Below are 13,755 nucleotides of genomic sequence, written 5' to 3'. Positions count from 1 at the left end.
GGCCCATTTCTGAAGAAGGGTCCCGACCCAAAACGTCAACTTTCCTGCTCCTCTGATGTTGCCTGGCCTGCCGTGTTCCTCCAGCTCCACACACTGTGTTATCTCTGCCATACTGGTGTGAAAAGGTGGCCACAGGTTCTCCCTCTGTGCGGGCTGTCTGGGAGCTGTAAGCATCTTCATTTTCAACACTTCAGAAAGGTGCGGTGCAGGTAACCCCATCTCGAGTCTGTCCTTGCCCCCACCCCAACCCAGTCTGTCTCTCTGTCTCTTTCAATCCCCCCCTCTCCCTCTCTCTCTGTCTCTCCCTCCACCATATGAAATGGTGGAGCTGGCTTGGGGGATGGAATGGCCTCTTGCTCCTTGTTTATATGTTGAAGATGCTCTTTAAAACCACTAAGTTTGCGATATCTATCCTAAGAGCTCTTTATGTGACTTGGTGTCAAACTTTTGCTTTGTAATTTGCTTTACAGGAGCTTTATGTTGGTTATAGCTGTATAAATGTGTGTTGTAGTTAATGATGTTGGTGTTCTCCGAGCCATTACATCCCTAGCCTAGAGGAGTGGGTCTTGGTGATCAGTGTCCATGGGCACTCCCGAGCAGAGACTGTCAGTCGGTGGGCTGAAACAGAAATGTGGCGGGAGGCTTTGCAATTTCCCAGGCCACCCTCCTATTCCCCTAACCATGGGCATAGATAGGACCCTCAGGGTATTGCTACCTGGCACTCCTGTTAAGCCTTGCCCATACCTGGTCAATCATTCCCAATGGAAAGCAGTAGCGGGGGGCATCATTGCATTGATTCTGGTTTCGGAGTAGGCCTTGCCTCAATGGAGCTGTCTTGTCTCTGAGTCTGAAGTGATGTGCTCAAGTCCTATTCCAGGGACCTGAGCACCCAACTCCAGGCTGACACTCCAGTGCAGTGCTGAGTGAGTGCCGTGCTGTCGTAGGTGCCAACTTTCAGGTGAGACATTAAACTGGGGGGACATTTGCCATCCCAGGTGGATGGAAAAGATCTACAGGACTATAGGAAGAAGAGCCAACCCATTATTCCCAATGACTTGGCCAAGATGTACTCCCAAACAAACTTTACTAAAACAGGAATCGCTTCATTTAGACATTGCCTTGTGTAGGAGCTCGCTGCATACCATTTGGCTGCTGCATTACCTCTCTCATGTCAGTGAGCACAGTCACAAATTCTTCAATAGCCTCTGAAGCACTTGAGGATATATCGAGAATGTGAACCGTCAATTCAAATTTGCCTTTCTTTTGTCTCTGATGCGGTAGTCCTGACTCCCTACCAACAACCCCACCCCCCGCCGCAGCCACCACCATAGGATAATAGAACAGAATCAGGAATACAACGTTATGGCTGTAGAGAAGGTGCACAGACGGGAGACCAACATTTATATTTAAAATTTGAGAGGTCATTCACAAGTCTAATAACAGCAGGGAAGACACTGTTCTTGAATCTGTTGGTCCGTGTTTTTAAGCGTTTGTACCTTCTGCCTGACAGAAGAGGTTGGAAGAGATTATAACCGGGGTGGGATGGGTCTCTGATGATGTTGGCTGCTTTCCTGAGGCAGTGAGAAGTATAGATGGAGTCAATGGATGGCAGGTTGGCTTGTGTAATGGACTGGGTTCTGTTCACAACTCTCTGTGGTTTCTTACAGTCCTGGACAGAGCAACTGCCAAACCAAGCCATGATGCACCCAGGTAGAATGCTTCCTGTGGTGTATCTATGAAAATTGGTCAGAGTCCTTCCAGACAATGCTGAATTTCCTTATCTAAACATCACTACAGTCTGGCCAGTGAAGGCCAGGGGCATTTTTCTCCGGCTGGAAACTGGACAGTTCACAGTGAGGCATGCTCACTGAGGTTGTGAGATGTATTGTTCCTCTCTACCCCTGCCCCAGGAGCCATGCATTTTTTTTAAATTATAACGAATTGTACAAGGTGGATCTGACAAGCCACAGGGTGATTACAGCATGATGTTTTGAGCTTGAGCTTTTGAGAGCAGGCTAATATCATATTTCTCTTTTACTTTGGGGTTAGCGTAACTTCCCAGTGTGAGTAGAGAGGTGGGTTGAGGGGGGATGGCCATATTGGATCAAAACAGGCCTTAACCTAAAACAACAGGCCGAATTGTGAAGAAACTCCCTGAGGGCCATCGTTGCATATCCATATTTGGATTTTTGTATGTGTACCTTAACTTTGAGAGTTTGCCTTTAGGGACTCCGTGTGTTGTGTGTATACAATATTGTGACTCTGCCTGACAGTCTGCTGTGTGTCTGCGAGCTGCACCACACACAAAACCGGTTGGTTGCTGCAGTGTCTGCTACAAAAAATTGTAACGTGTTTTGCTGTAATCAGACCCTCCGTCCCTGATGCGCGATTGATTATTCTCATTGATACGATGTCGAGTGCAGTGTAGACAACTTGAGTGGCAGATTGTCATCAGCAAGTATAGCGAGCTGCCATTTACGAGCCAGCTTTGAATCTGGGGCTGTGTGTTACTAATGCAGCTGCTCAGAAAGCGTCAAGGTCCCACTGATCAGTTTATTGCAGAACCGCTGCCGTAGGGTCAGCTGGTGTTTGACATGTGGTCTGACATCATCCCCCCTCCCCAACCACAGGAAACCTGTCACCACTTCAAATAACACCCCAGAGACCAAAGGAGCTTTATAAAAGCCCCTGTATACGCCCAGCAAGTAAGCAGTTGATCTGCTGCAGAATTGACCCTGCTCGATTGGTCGTGAGTTTGTTCTGAGTAGCTGTGGCTCAGTGTGTTGCTCTCTCTCACCTCCCTGTCGGAGAGTCATGGGTTCAAGCCTCGCTTCTGCGAGTTGAGCACATGAGCTGGGTGTCCACTTCGGGGCAGTCCTGAGGGAACGCTGTCCTGTTTTGGAGATAGTCTTGTCGCCATGTTTAAATACATCCATTGGAGACTAGTGCAGCAAAGGCTCACTTAGACTGGTTCCTGGACTGAGAGGGTTCCCCCATGATGAAAAGCTGAACAAAGTGGATCAGGTTAGAAGAATGTGAGACGATCTGATTCATCTGTACAAGATTCAGGAATGAGCCTGACAAGCTAGATGCTGAGAGATTTGTTTCATTTGAAACCAAGCCCATGTGCGGCTTCCCCTCAGGGTATTTTGATAACCAAATCGAATCTGTCCAGTGGTATTAAGTGCAAACTAGCTGCAAGCTTCGGGATCGTTTAAACAGGTTCTACTTTTTTTTGTTCAGTTCTAAGGGAAAGGGTGTGGAAGGAAAGAGAGAGCAGAGTACAACAGGCCAGCACTGCACTATATAAGTAGCAAGAAGTAGAATTTACAACAACAACGTGCATTGACCTGGCATGTCGGAACGTTTGAACTGTTTGATTGTGCCTCTGTGAAGCTCCTTGGGACATTTCCTACATCGAAAGTGCTACATAAATGCAAACTGTCATTGATGTGCTTCAATCCACTGAGATCTCATCTGGTACCACTGATCCCAGCCAAAGCAAAAGCCAGAAAGCAAATCTCCCAAAGGCCGTTCAGCCACGAGGTGGCTACCATTTGGGCCGAACGAAGGCAGTCATACAGCTTAGAGGCACAAAGGGAGAATTTGCGTTTATGTAGCACCTTGGACAACCTTAACATGGCCGACTAAGCTTTCCAGCTAATGAAGTTGTAACGGCAGAAGTGCAACAGCTGGGATTGTGCACAGCAATGTTCCATGATAATTAAACATAAGAAGAACATAAGAAATAGGAGCACGAGTCAGCCAGCTGGCCCCTTGAGCCCATTCTGCCATGCAATAGGATCATGGCTGATCTCTTCGTGGACTCAGTTCCACTTACCCACCAGTTCACCATTACCCTTAATCCCATTAAAGTTCAAAAATCCTATCAGCCTTTGCCTTAAAAACATTCAACGATGTAGCCATAACTGCTTCACTGCGCAGGCAATTCCACAGATTCACAACCCTTTGGGTGAAGAAGTTCTTCCTCAACTCAGTCCTAAGTCTGCTCCCTCTTATTTTGAGGCTATACCCCCTAGTTCTAGTTCCACCCACCCGTGGAAGCAACTTCCCTGCTTCCATCTTATCTATTCCCTTCGTAATCTTGTATGTTTCTACAAGATCCACCCCTCGTTCTTCTAAATTCCAATGAATATAGTCCCAGTCTACTCGATCTCCTCTCATAAACCAACCCTTTCAAGTCCGGAATCTACCTCCTTGACAGGCAGGGCCTAGCTTTAATGTCTCATTTAAGATAGTGCAGCACCTCACTCTGTGATGCACCGGGAGAGTCAGCCTGGACTTTATGCTGGAATGAGACTTGAACATACCACATTGCAATCCTGAGGCACCCTGGGGGAATGGAGTCTCCGCTGTTGCCCATCTGAGGGTTGATGAGTCAGCATTGATTGGGATTAGGACCTTTGCCTGCAACACACTTGGGTGGCCTCTCTTTAAACGGCGCTGGGCACGTTAAAATAAGGGAACTGTGCTGTTTGAAAAGTTAGGGCATTTACGGGTGCCACTCCATGATGGGGGTGCTAACTCTGCCTTTCAAAGAGGGAGGAAGCTAATATTGGACAACAGGTCCCTGGTACAAATGGAATTTCAACTGTAGCAGTGCGATGAATAGATATAAGCTATGGGCTCAGTAATATAGGAGTGACCCATATGTGCCTAGACTGTATGGTTGTGCTGCTTGGAAAGATTTGTTTGGCAGTTGCCTTTCAGAACAGTATCCAAGACCAGGCTCACTTTGAATGGTTTGCCTTCTGCCGAACAGCTTTTTGGCTAAGCCTTCAGGCAAGGAGCACATTCGCTTTCCAACTCCTCCTGTCTCTCGGACTGCGGAATGTCTTCCTCTCCTTCTTTGGCTCACTCAGGAAGGGCAAAATGGTGGCTATTGTAGCGCAGAAAATTCCTCTTGAGACTGAGGCTAAAGTGGCAAGGAGCTTTCTGATGAAAATCATGAGAAATTCCATGAGGTAACAGTACACCTTACCCCTTAATCCCCTCATGCCTGTCCCCCACCCCCAAACCAACTGACCAATGGCAGAATAGAGACCCCAAACTTTGAATATTTCAACATTACTCCTTGATTTTTGTTTGAAACATCCCATTTGGCAACTTGTAGTGTTATGATGTTTGTGTGTGTGAAGTGTACATGACCCTCTGTTGCTAGAATAGAGTTTTTGGGGGTGGGGGTTTTGGGGGGCGCAGGAGGGTAAGAATCAAGAACAAACCTTAGAGGTTCTACCCATGGATTGCTACAAATGTTTTGGATGTTGTTTTGCAGGAGAGTGAGTGATAATATATTCCAGGGAGGGGTCCAACATTCCCATTTACAACCTCATCCTCCAGCTGGATCCCCCAGCCTCTGACAGGGACAGGAGTTGGTAACTTGAGCTTTTTGCAAGATGCTGAAAGAATGGACTACGCTCCTGCTAAAATGAGAGATTTATTTGTGTAGATTATTTATCTGTTATCCAGAGGCTAGTGGTGGAGATCCATGTGTATATTATCAGCTGTGGTAGTCAACCACGAAGACATGTATGCTTGAAATTTAGGGTGAGGCCATTCAGGAGCGATATCAAGAAGCAATTCTGAAACTCTTCCCTCACTCGCGCCTCCACCCGTCAAGGAAAAAGCTGGTTGGATTGGGGTCAGTTGACAATTCCAAACCTGATCATAAATCATAAATCATAGATCATAGAATCCCTACAGTGTGGAAAATTGAGATTGATGGGTTTTGGTTAGACAAAGCTTGTAAGTGGAGTTGATACCGATCAGGTATGATTTACTGCTTCCAAACCCTGTCTGCTCACCCCTCCATCTCCTGGGTCTTCCCTCAGCACAGCTACCACCTGCCATGACATCTGCAGTTCCCTTCCTAAGTGGAGCTCAATCGAGGGGCAGAATAGTCTGCTGCAGCTCCTATGTTCCTGTACTGGTTCAAGGGGATGAATGGCCTCCTTTATAGAACAGGTTGAGCCATCAAAAAGGTAACTTGTAAGGTACACTGTGTGTTGGTGTGAGGCACAGGAATTTTCCACAAAGGAACTGCAAGGTCTAACTGAGGAGCGAGGCTCGGATACAGGCAACTCCAGTGAAGGTTCTAGCCCTGGTCAAACAGGCACAGTCGGTGAATGGAGCTTTATGATCGTCAGAAATATTATCACACTACAACAAAGAGCTTTATATTCCTCGCGTTCGCCCGGATTTGTTTGATAGCCCCAATTGAAGAGGCTGGAGCTGGCTCCTCCCTCAGTGTCTTCACTAATGGATGTGAAAGTCCCCTTTGCTTGAATGGGCAAGTGCTCGTTGAGCAGGACTGTTGGTGTTTTCTAAAAATAAACAATAATTCTGGCCACAATATGTGAGCTTTTAAGAGCAAATCCATCACCTTACTGATTGGAGAAGTGGAGTCAGTAATCGGACTATTAAACTGAGACTGTCTGACAGCCACAAAAACAAAGTGGCTGGAAAAGCTCAGCAGGTCTGGCAGCATCTGTGAAGGAAAAAACAAAGTTAACGTTTTGGGTCTGGTGACCCTTCCTCAGAACTGTCTGACAGCCAGTAGCCAATCGAAAGGGCAAATCTGAGAGAAAATGTCCTTGCGATGTTCCTACATAGTCAAAAGCACTTTGTCCCTTTCCCAGTTTGCTGTTAATGACCCATCATTAGAGGTCAAGTGCACCAATTGCACATTACTCGTTCAGATCAGAAGCGACCCACCCAGTGTGTTCAGGCCTCCCAAGGTGTCCAATCCTCTTCCCCTTTCTCAGTAGCTCACTCTTACTGCATTTAAAAATGTCAGGTGAAAATTGACACTGCAGCCAGTGATTTGCAGTTGCTTTCACTGCGTCTTTTCAAATGAAAGGCACCAAGTGTTTTTTTTTGTTGTAGGAGCTAGCCATCTAATGTGAGGTAGGCTTCACTTATATTTTACGGAGGACAGCTTGAGTTTTAGTTCTGATCTGCAGTTGAACATCCTCAAGAGTTTGTGATGGAGTTACTGGAATTAAGGGGAGGAAAGTTTGGAAATAGCCTACCTAGAAGGTAAAGGGGGAACGAAAATGATTGTCAGGGCCCTGACGAGGGGGCTGTGTCGGTGTCCTCCCTTTGGGCTTTGGATTAGGAGAGGCCAGCTAATCGGCTCATTGCTGTACTATTTCTTTGAACTGTGGGTTGTCGCCTGCTTCAGAAAACTTTTGTGTTGAACACATTGAAACCTTGAGGGACTTGAAAAGACCTCCATTTAACTCACTATCGGGTTCCCTTGTTAATATCGCCTGCCATCCCTCCCTCTCTTTCAGGAGTAATGAGCCTGCGAGTAGGCCTCACTCGTGGCATTCGACAAAGTTCACAGATAGCCAGCCGGAATCTGCAAGGATGCAGCTATCGTCCAGTGGACTATGTCCGTCGTGGCACTCGCGCTATCACGCCACGTAAGTGCCTCACTCTCACCTCGTCCGCAAACTTTCTGCTGCCACCTTTCTGTGCATCGCCAATGTTCTGCCCGAACCTGCCCCGCTCTCCTTCACTCGACCTTCCGTTGGCGCAGCCGCCAGCTACTGGAGGCCCCCCTCTAAGCTCAGAAGCAGATTGAGGTAAAACCGACGAGTAGTGGACATCTCTCGACCATCTGCTTCCCTGTGATGCCACGGGTTTGTACCAGGCACAGCCAGCGTGCACTCCCACTTGGCAGAATGTAGCCAACCAACTGTCCTACAGCTTCACTGGCGGTGGTGGTGGGGGTGGGGTGGTGGTGGTGGCGGCTGCGAGTGTTGGGAATAGCTGAGAGCGTTTGGTCTTTAGTTCCCAGTGTGGGGACGGGCTGACACAAGAGGTAAGGTTCATCAAAGTTGTGCAGATCACTATGGGGCGGTTTGAGCAAACAGAATTGAAGTACAGCTGAGAGCTTCCTTGAATGGTGGCCAAACGGTCTTGTCAGGCTAAATGACTTACTCCTGTTATTGTGTTCCTTGCGACAATCTGTTAGCTTCCCATTTTCTGGAAGGAGCAATTTACAGAAAGTGAAGAAATCTTGATGTTCACTTTAACTAAAACAGAAAGCGGGTCTTCATAGAATCATAGAACCTCTACAGTGTGGAAACAGGCCCTTCAACCCAACAAGTCCACGCTGACCCTCAGAGCATCCCACCCAAACCTGTCCCCCTATAACCCACCTAATCTACACATCACTGAACACTGTGGGCAATTTAGCATGGCCAATCCACCTAACCTGCTCATCTTTGGACTGTGGGAGGAAACCTGAGCACCTGGAGGAAACCCACGCAGACACGGGGACAATGTGCAAACTCCACACAGATAGTCATCCAAGGGTGGAATCGAACCCGGGTCCCTGTCGCTGTGAGGCAGCAGTGCTAACCACTGAGCCACCTTCTGTAGATACAAAAACAGAGCTAATGTTTTGAGAACCTTGATTTTTACAAACGGATGTGGAGAGGTTAAGTGAGTAAGTGCTCACTCTTGCAAATGGAGTATAATGTTGGAAAATGTGAATCTATCCACTTTAGCAGGAAGAATAGGAAAGCCGTATGTTATTGAAATGAAAAGGAATTACACAACTCTGCAGTACAGAGGGATCTGGGTGTGCTGTTTAATAAATCACAAAATGTTAGTATGCAGGTACCGCAAGTGATTGTGGAGGCACATTGGTTGTTGCTATTAGTTGCAAGGGGAATGGAATGTAAAAGTAACAATGTTTTGCTTGCGCTGTGTAGAGTTCAATGAGTCCACATCTCGAGTAATGTGTACAGTTTTTGTCTCCTTATTTATGGAAGGATGTAAATGCATTGGAAACAGTTCAGAGAAGGTTCATTTGACTGATCCCTGGGATGGGAGTTTATCTTGCAAGGAAGGTTGGACAGACTGGGTCCATGTCCATGTATTAATGATTTGGATAAAGAGGGTCAATGTGTGGTGGATGGCACAAAAGCAGGTGGGAAGGCAAATGGAGAGGATGACTCAAAGAATCTCAGACAGATATAGACAGGAAAAGCAAGTGGGCAAGGACTTGACAGATGGACTATGATGTGGGAAAAGGTGAGGTTAAGCACTTTGGCAGGAAGAATGGAGGAGCTGAATATTATTTAAATGGAGAAAGACTGCAGAAAGTTACGGACTGAGAGAATAGTGCACAAATCACAAATAACTAGCTTGTACGTTTGTTGGGTAAATGGAAGACAATCGGAAAGTTGGTCTTTATTTCAAAGGGAATGAAGTATGAAGAAAGGGAGAACTTGCTAAAGTGATAGGCGCTAGTCGGATCACAGCTAGAATATTGCAAACAGTTTTGGTCCCCTTATCTAAGGAAAGATATACTGGCATTGGAGGCAGCCCAGAGAAGGTTCACTAGCTGATACCAGGTATGGAGAGGTTTGGGCTTGTACTCATTGGAATTTAGAAGAATGAGAGGCGACTTTATTGAAACATATAAGATTCTTCGAGGGGCTTAACAGGGTAGATGTGGAAATGTTGTTTCCCCTTGTGGAAGAGTCTACAACAAGAGGACATAATCTCAGATTAAGGGGATAGATGAAAAGGAATTTCTTCTCTTTGAGGGGAGTGAATCTGTGGAATTCTTTACCACAGTGGGCTATCGAGGTTGGGTCATTGAGTACATTTACGGCTGAGATAAGCAGATTTTTAATCAGTAAGGGAATCGGGCGTTATGGGGCAAAAGGCAGGAAAGTGAAGGATTATCAGATCTGCTATGATAACACTGAATGACTTGATGAGCTGAATGGCCTAATTCTGTTCCAACATCTTATGGTCATGGGAGTTTAGAAGAATGAATCTATTTAATTGAGCCAAATAAAATTCTGGGGGGACCTGATGGATTGGACGCTGAGAGGATGCTTTTTCTTGTGGGAGGAGACTAGAACTGGGGGACACAGTTTAAAAATAAGGGACTGTCCATTCAAAAGCAAGAGGGAGTTTTCTTGGTGGCTGAGAGTGTTTGAAGCTGTCTTCCCAGAGAAGGGGCAGTGATGGATTATTGATCAATCTTAAGGCAGAGGTAGATAGATTTACAACTAACAAGGGCGTGAAAGGGTATTAGGGGTTAGTAGGAGGTGGGAATATAGAATAGAGTTCACAATCAAATTGACCATGATCTTATTAAATGGTGGAGCAGGGTTGAGGGGCCGAGTGGCTTAATATTTATAGTTCATACCTTCACAAGACCTCCTTCGTTTTATCAGGATTTCAGATTACTGCCCCAATATCTAATAATGTTATAAACCTCATAATTGGACCATTGTGAGTGGATAAAGACTGATTCAGGCAGGTTTAATGAACTTCCTGAAACAAAGCTCACATATGCTTAAAGAGGAGTGACCTGAAATGTGAAAGGGAGTGAGTTTAGTTGGGTTAGGGTGGATTGGCCATGCTATATTGCCCTTAGTGTCAACGGGTGTACAGGTTAGGTGGGTTAGCCATGGGAAATGCAGGGTTACAGGGATAGGATGGCAGGGTGGGTCAGGGTGCGATGCTCTTCGGAGGATCGGTGTGGACTTGATGGGCTGAATGGCTTGCTTCCAAACTTAAGACATTCTATGATTGCTTTTGCAAAGTGTGAGCATAGGCCTCGCGTGCTGAATGGCCTCCTGTACTGTACACGTGTATGTCCGTTCTGACTAAAACTATGCCTTGACACCCCCCAACCCCCATCTTCCATTCTGCTTTCTCACCAGCTCCTCGTCGAATGACCTCTCGGACAAGTGGGACGAGACCACCCTGCACCGCGCTTCTGACCAGTTCAGCTCCCTCGGCAGCATGGAGAGCCTGGACCAGCCCCCTGCCATCTACCAGGGGGTCAGCCTGTCCCCTGCTCACTCCAGCAACAGCATGGACCAGATCTCGGGGCACAGCAAACGGGATTCGGCCTACAGCTCCTTCTCCACCAGTTCCAGCACCCCGGACTACACCCTCTCGTCTTCCAAGAGTGACATGTCGTCCTCCACGGAGAACATGCTGAGTAGGGGACCCCCCTGGGATGCCCCAAAGCCCAGCAATGGTAACGGGCGCCAAGGTCAGAATGCAGCTGAGCGATCCAGCCTAGAGGACAGGCCCGATGACTCAACACGCCCAGACGAATACCTCGGCTGCAGGCCCCATGCATCGGGCAGGGCCAGCTTCGGGCCTGTGTGGCACGTGCCGGAGAGGAAGGGTCAGGGCGAGAGCCGGGTGCCCCGTAGGGTATCCCCACCGCCGCCCCCTCCCGTCCGCAGCGACAGCTTCGCCGCCACCAAGGTGCACGAGAAGGCACATGCCGGGGGGCCCCCTGACGGGAATGGGCCCTCCCGGCAACAGACCTCGGCCAAGCCTCAGCTGCGAGGTGACTGGGCCGGGGAGGACCCTGAGCGCGAGGGCAAGAGGGCGAAGCAGGCCAGCCCTCTGTACGGGGCCGAGATGGCTCCCTCGGCCCTATGGGACAACAATAAGCAGCCCAGTGCTGGCAAGCTGAGCCTGTCCAGCATGGACGTCCGTTACTCCCAGCCCACCTCGCCCACCTCTCACCAAAGGCAGCACAGTGACGAAAGCACCTTTCACCATAACGGTGGAACCAGGATGGCCCCATGGGGCACCAGCCTTTATCATGGCCCACACCCAACTGCGGCTGAGAGCGCTCCCCGTTCTGACTGGAGCCAAAGAGGGCCAACAAAAACGGCCCTTCCCGCTCCCGCCTGCTCCCGGCAGCCTGACCTAGCCGGAGCTCACCCTGCGCGGGCCCAGTCAGAATGCTGGGATAGCCAGAAGGGAGCGGCCTACCCCCTCAGCCCCGATCACAGCAGCAGCGACACAGGCCCCAGGCCTCCCGGGGACCAGGCCTCGCCCTCCGATGGCCGCCTCCCCTGCAGGCCCGAAGCAGGGGCGTCGCGTCCGCCTTATGGCCACCTGGAGGGCAGCCGATGCCGAGCACTGAGCGATCGAAGCTGGCCGCGGGCAGAGGGCACGGCTGTGTGCCCTGACAGGACGCCCCTGCTTCACTCCCTGGCGCAGGAGAGCAGGAAGCTGCCGGCTGAGGCCTCGGTCTATCCACAGGTCAAGCAGCAGCAACAGCGGAGGAGTGATCGCTTTGCCACCGCCCTGCGCAATGAGATCCAGACCAAGCGGGCGCAGCTGCAGAAGAGCAAGAGCGCCGCGGTTTTGACACCCGTTTCCCCGGAGACGGCGGGCAAAGCCGGGGGCTCCCGGGAGGAGTGGGCGGCCGAGTGCCCTCCCTTCCCTGACGGCTCCTCCTACAAGGACGACCTGAAGGAGGCCCAGGCCCGCGTCCTGAGGGCCACCTCCTTCCAGCGGAGGGACTTGGGGCCCCTGGCACCCCCCCGCCAGCCTGTCACCCCTGCTGCCAAGGAAGAGGGGCCCTTGCCTCCCTCGGCCATCCACCCACGGGTGCCAGCCCTGACCCGTCTGGGTGGCAGGAAGCGGCTGACTTTGGAGCAGAAGCTGCGCTCTTATTCCGAACCAGAGAAGATGAACGAGGTGGGCGCCCCTGACGAGGCTGGGACATCCCTTCCTCCCCCTCCCCCTCCCCCTCCCCCGGGCACGGACCCCCCTACCTCCTTCGCCGACAGGCGGCATTTCTTTGAGGCGGGTGGGAGGCCCCCACCTCCACCCAGTCAGAGTGTCCGCCCCAGCGGCGCTGAGGCCCAGCTCGCGCTGCACGGGAAAGGCAGCGGCAGCAAGGCCGAGTACGGGCATCTGGAGGCTGCGGACCAGGACTGGGCCTGTGTCCGGGCCAGCTCACTGGGAGGGGGCCGCGAGAGCCCCCGGAGGGCCCCCGATCCCGGAGGGAGCTGGCCGCTGCGATACCTGGGCCCCCAAACCAGCGGCGGCCTCCCTGAGAGGCCCACCCCCGCTGGGCATCCCCGTAACCTGGACCCCAGCGGGCACAAGGCTGGGCCACAGCGCCTTGGCACCTTCGCAGAGTACCAGGCGACGTGGAGGGAGCAGAGGAAGGTGTCGGAGGCCCGGAGTTCCGGAAGGTTCCATTCTGCGGATGACATCCTTGAGCAGAGCTTGCAGGAGCCTGCAAGCCCGCAGTACGTGCATGAACGATCCAGATCGTCACCTTCCACCGATTTCTACGTCCAGGTAATCAGTGCTACCCTCCCATACACTGCTGATTGTCGCTGCGCTGGCTTTTACTCTCAACTGCACCCGGTTTGTTTGCGCAGCGTCAAACTTTGAACTCCCAAGCGAGCGGCACGCCACAAACCCACAGCCGCAGAGTGTTTATTTTGTTCGTTCATGGGACTAGGCTGATATTTAAAGCCCGTTCCCTGATTACTGCGAACGTAGTTAAGATGCTGTGGGCCTGGAGCCTCACGTAGGCCGGACCAGATAAAGGTGGCAGCTGTTCCACCTCCGAGCTTTTCGATGGGTTTCTACAACAATCGACTTTCCTCTTACTCCAGGCGTTTCCTGATTGAGTTCCGAATTCTCCAGTCCCTCTGGGATTTGAACTCGTGTTCCCAGAACTTGAACGTGAGCCTCTGGAGACCACTCTGCCACTTCCTCCTCCCCACGACGCAGTCCGCTTGGGCCCACCTTGGGGGGGTGGGGGCTCACGGGACAGCGGATATGTTTATGCAGGTGGGAAGGGTACTCAATTTTCACAAAGACATGGCTGTTCTCTGTGCGACCCCGTGACCCCAGCCCAACAGCTCCTCAGCAGCTGGGGTGGGGGAGGTGTTTGCAAGAAATGTGCCCCCATCTATTTGG

At 50.4% G+C, this 13,755-nt stretch overlaps 1 protein-coding gene across 4 annotated transcripts in view; it reads left to right on the top strand.

Moving 5' to 3' along the window:
* The window catches only part of shroom2a (shroom family member 2a), a 305,723-nt gene that overhangs the window by 142,080 nt on the left and 149,888 nt on the right, over positions 1-13,755 (top strand). For all 4 annotated transcript variants that reach the window (XM_048602587.1, XM_048602588.1, XM_048602589.1 and 1 more), the window contains 2 exons: positions 7,317-7,448; positions 10,722-13,125. In XM_048602587.1, the coding sequence (XP_048458544.1) occupies positions 7,317-7,448; positions 10,722-13,125 (2,536 nt within the window). The remainder of the gene's footprint in view (positions 1-7,316; positions 7,449-10,721; positions 13,126-13,755) is intronic.

Source organism: Rhincodon typus, chromosome 11 (assembly GCF_021869965.1).
Source record: "Rhincodon typus isolate 14 chromosome 11, sRhiTyp1.1, whole genome shotgun sequence".
Taxonomy (NCBI): Eukaryota; Metazoa; Chordata; class Chondrichthyes; order Orectolobiformes; family Rhincodontidae; genus Rhincodon; species Rhincodon typus.
Note: the sequence above shows the minus strand (reverse complement) of the source record. Positions and strands in the feature narration are given on the sequence as shown.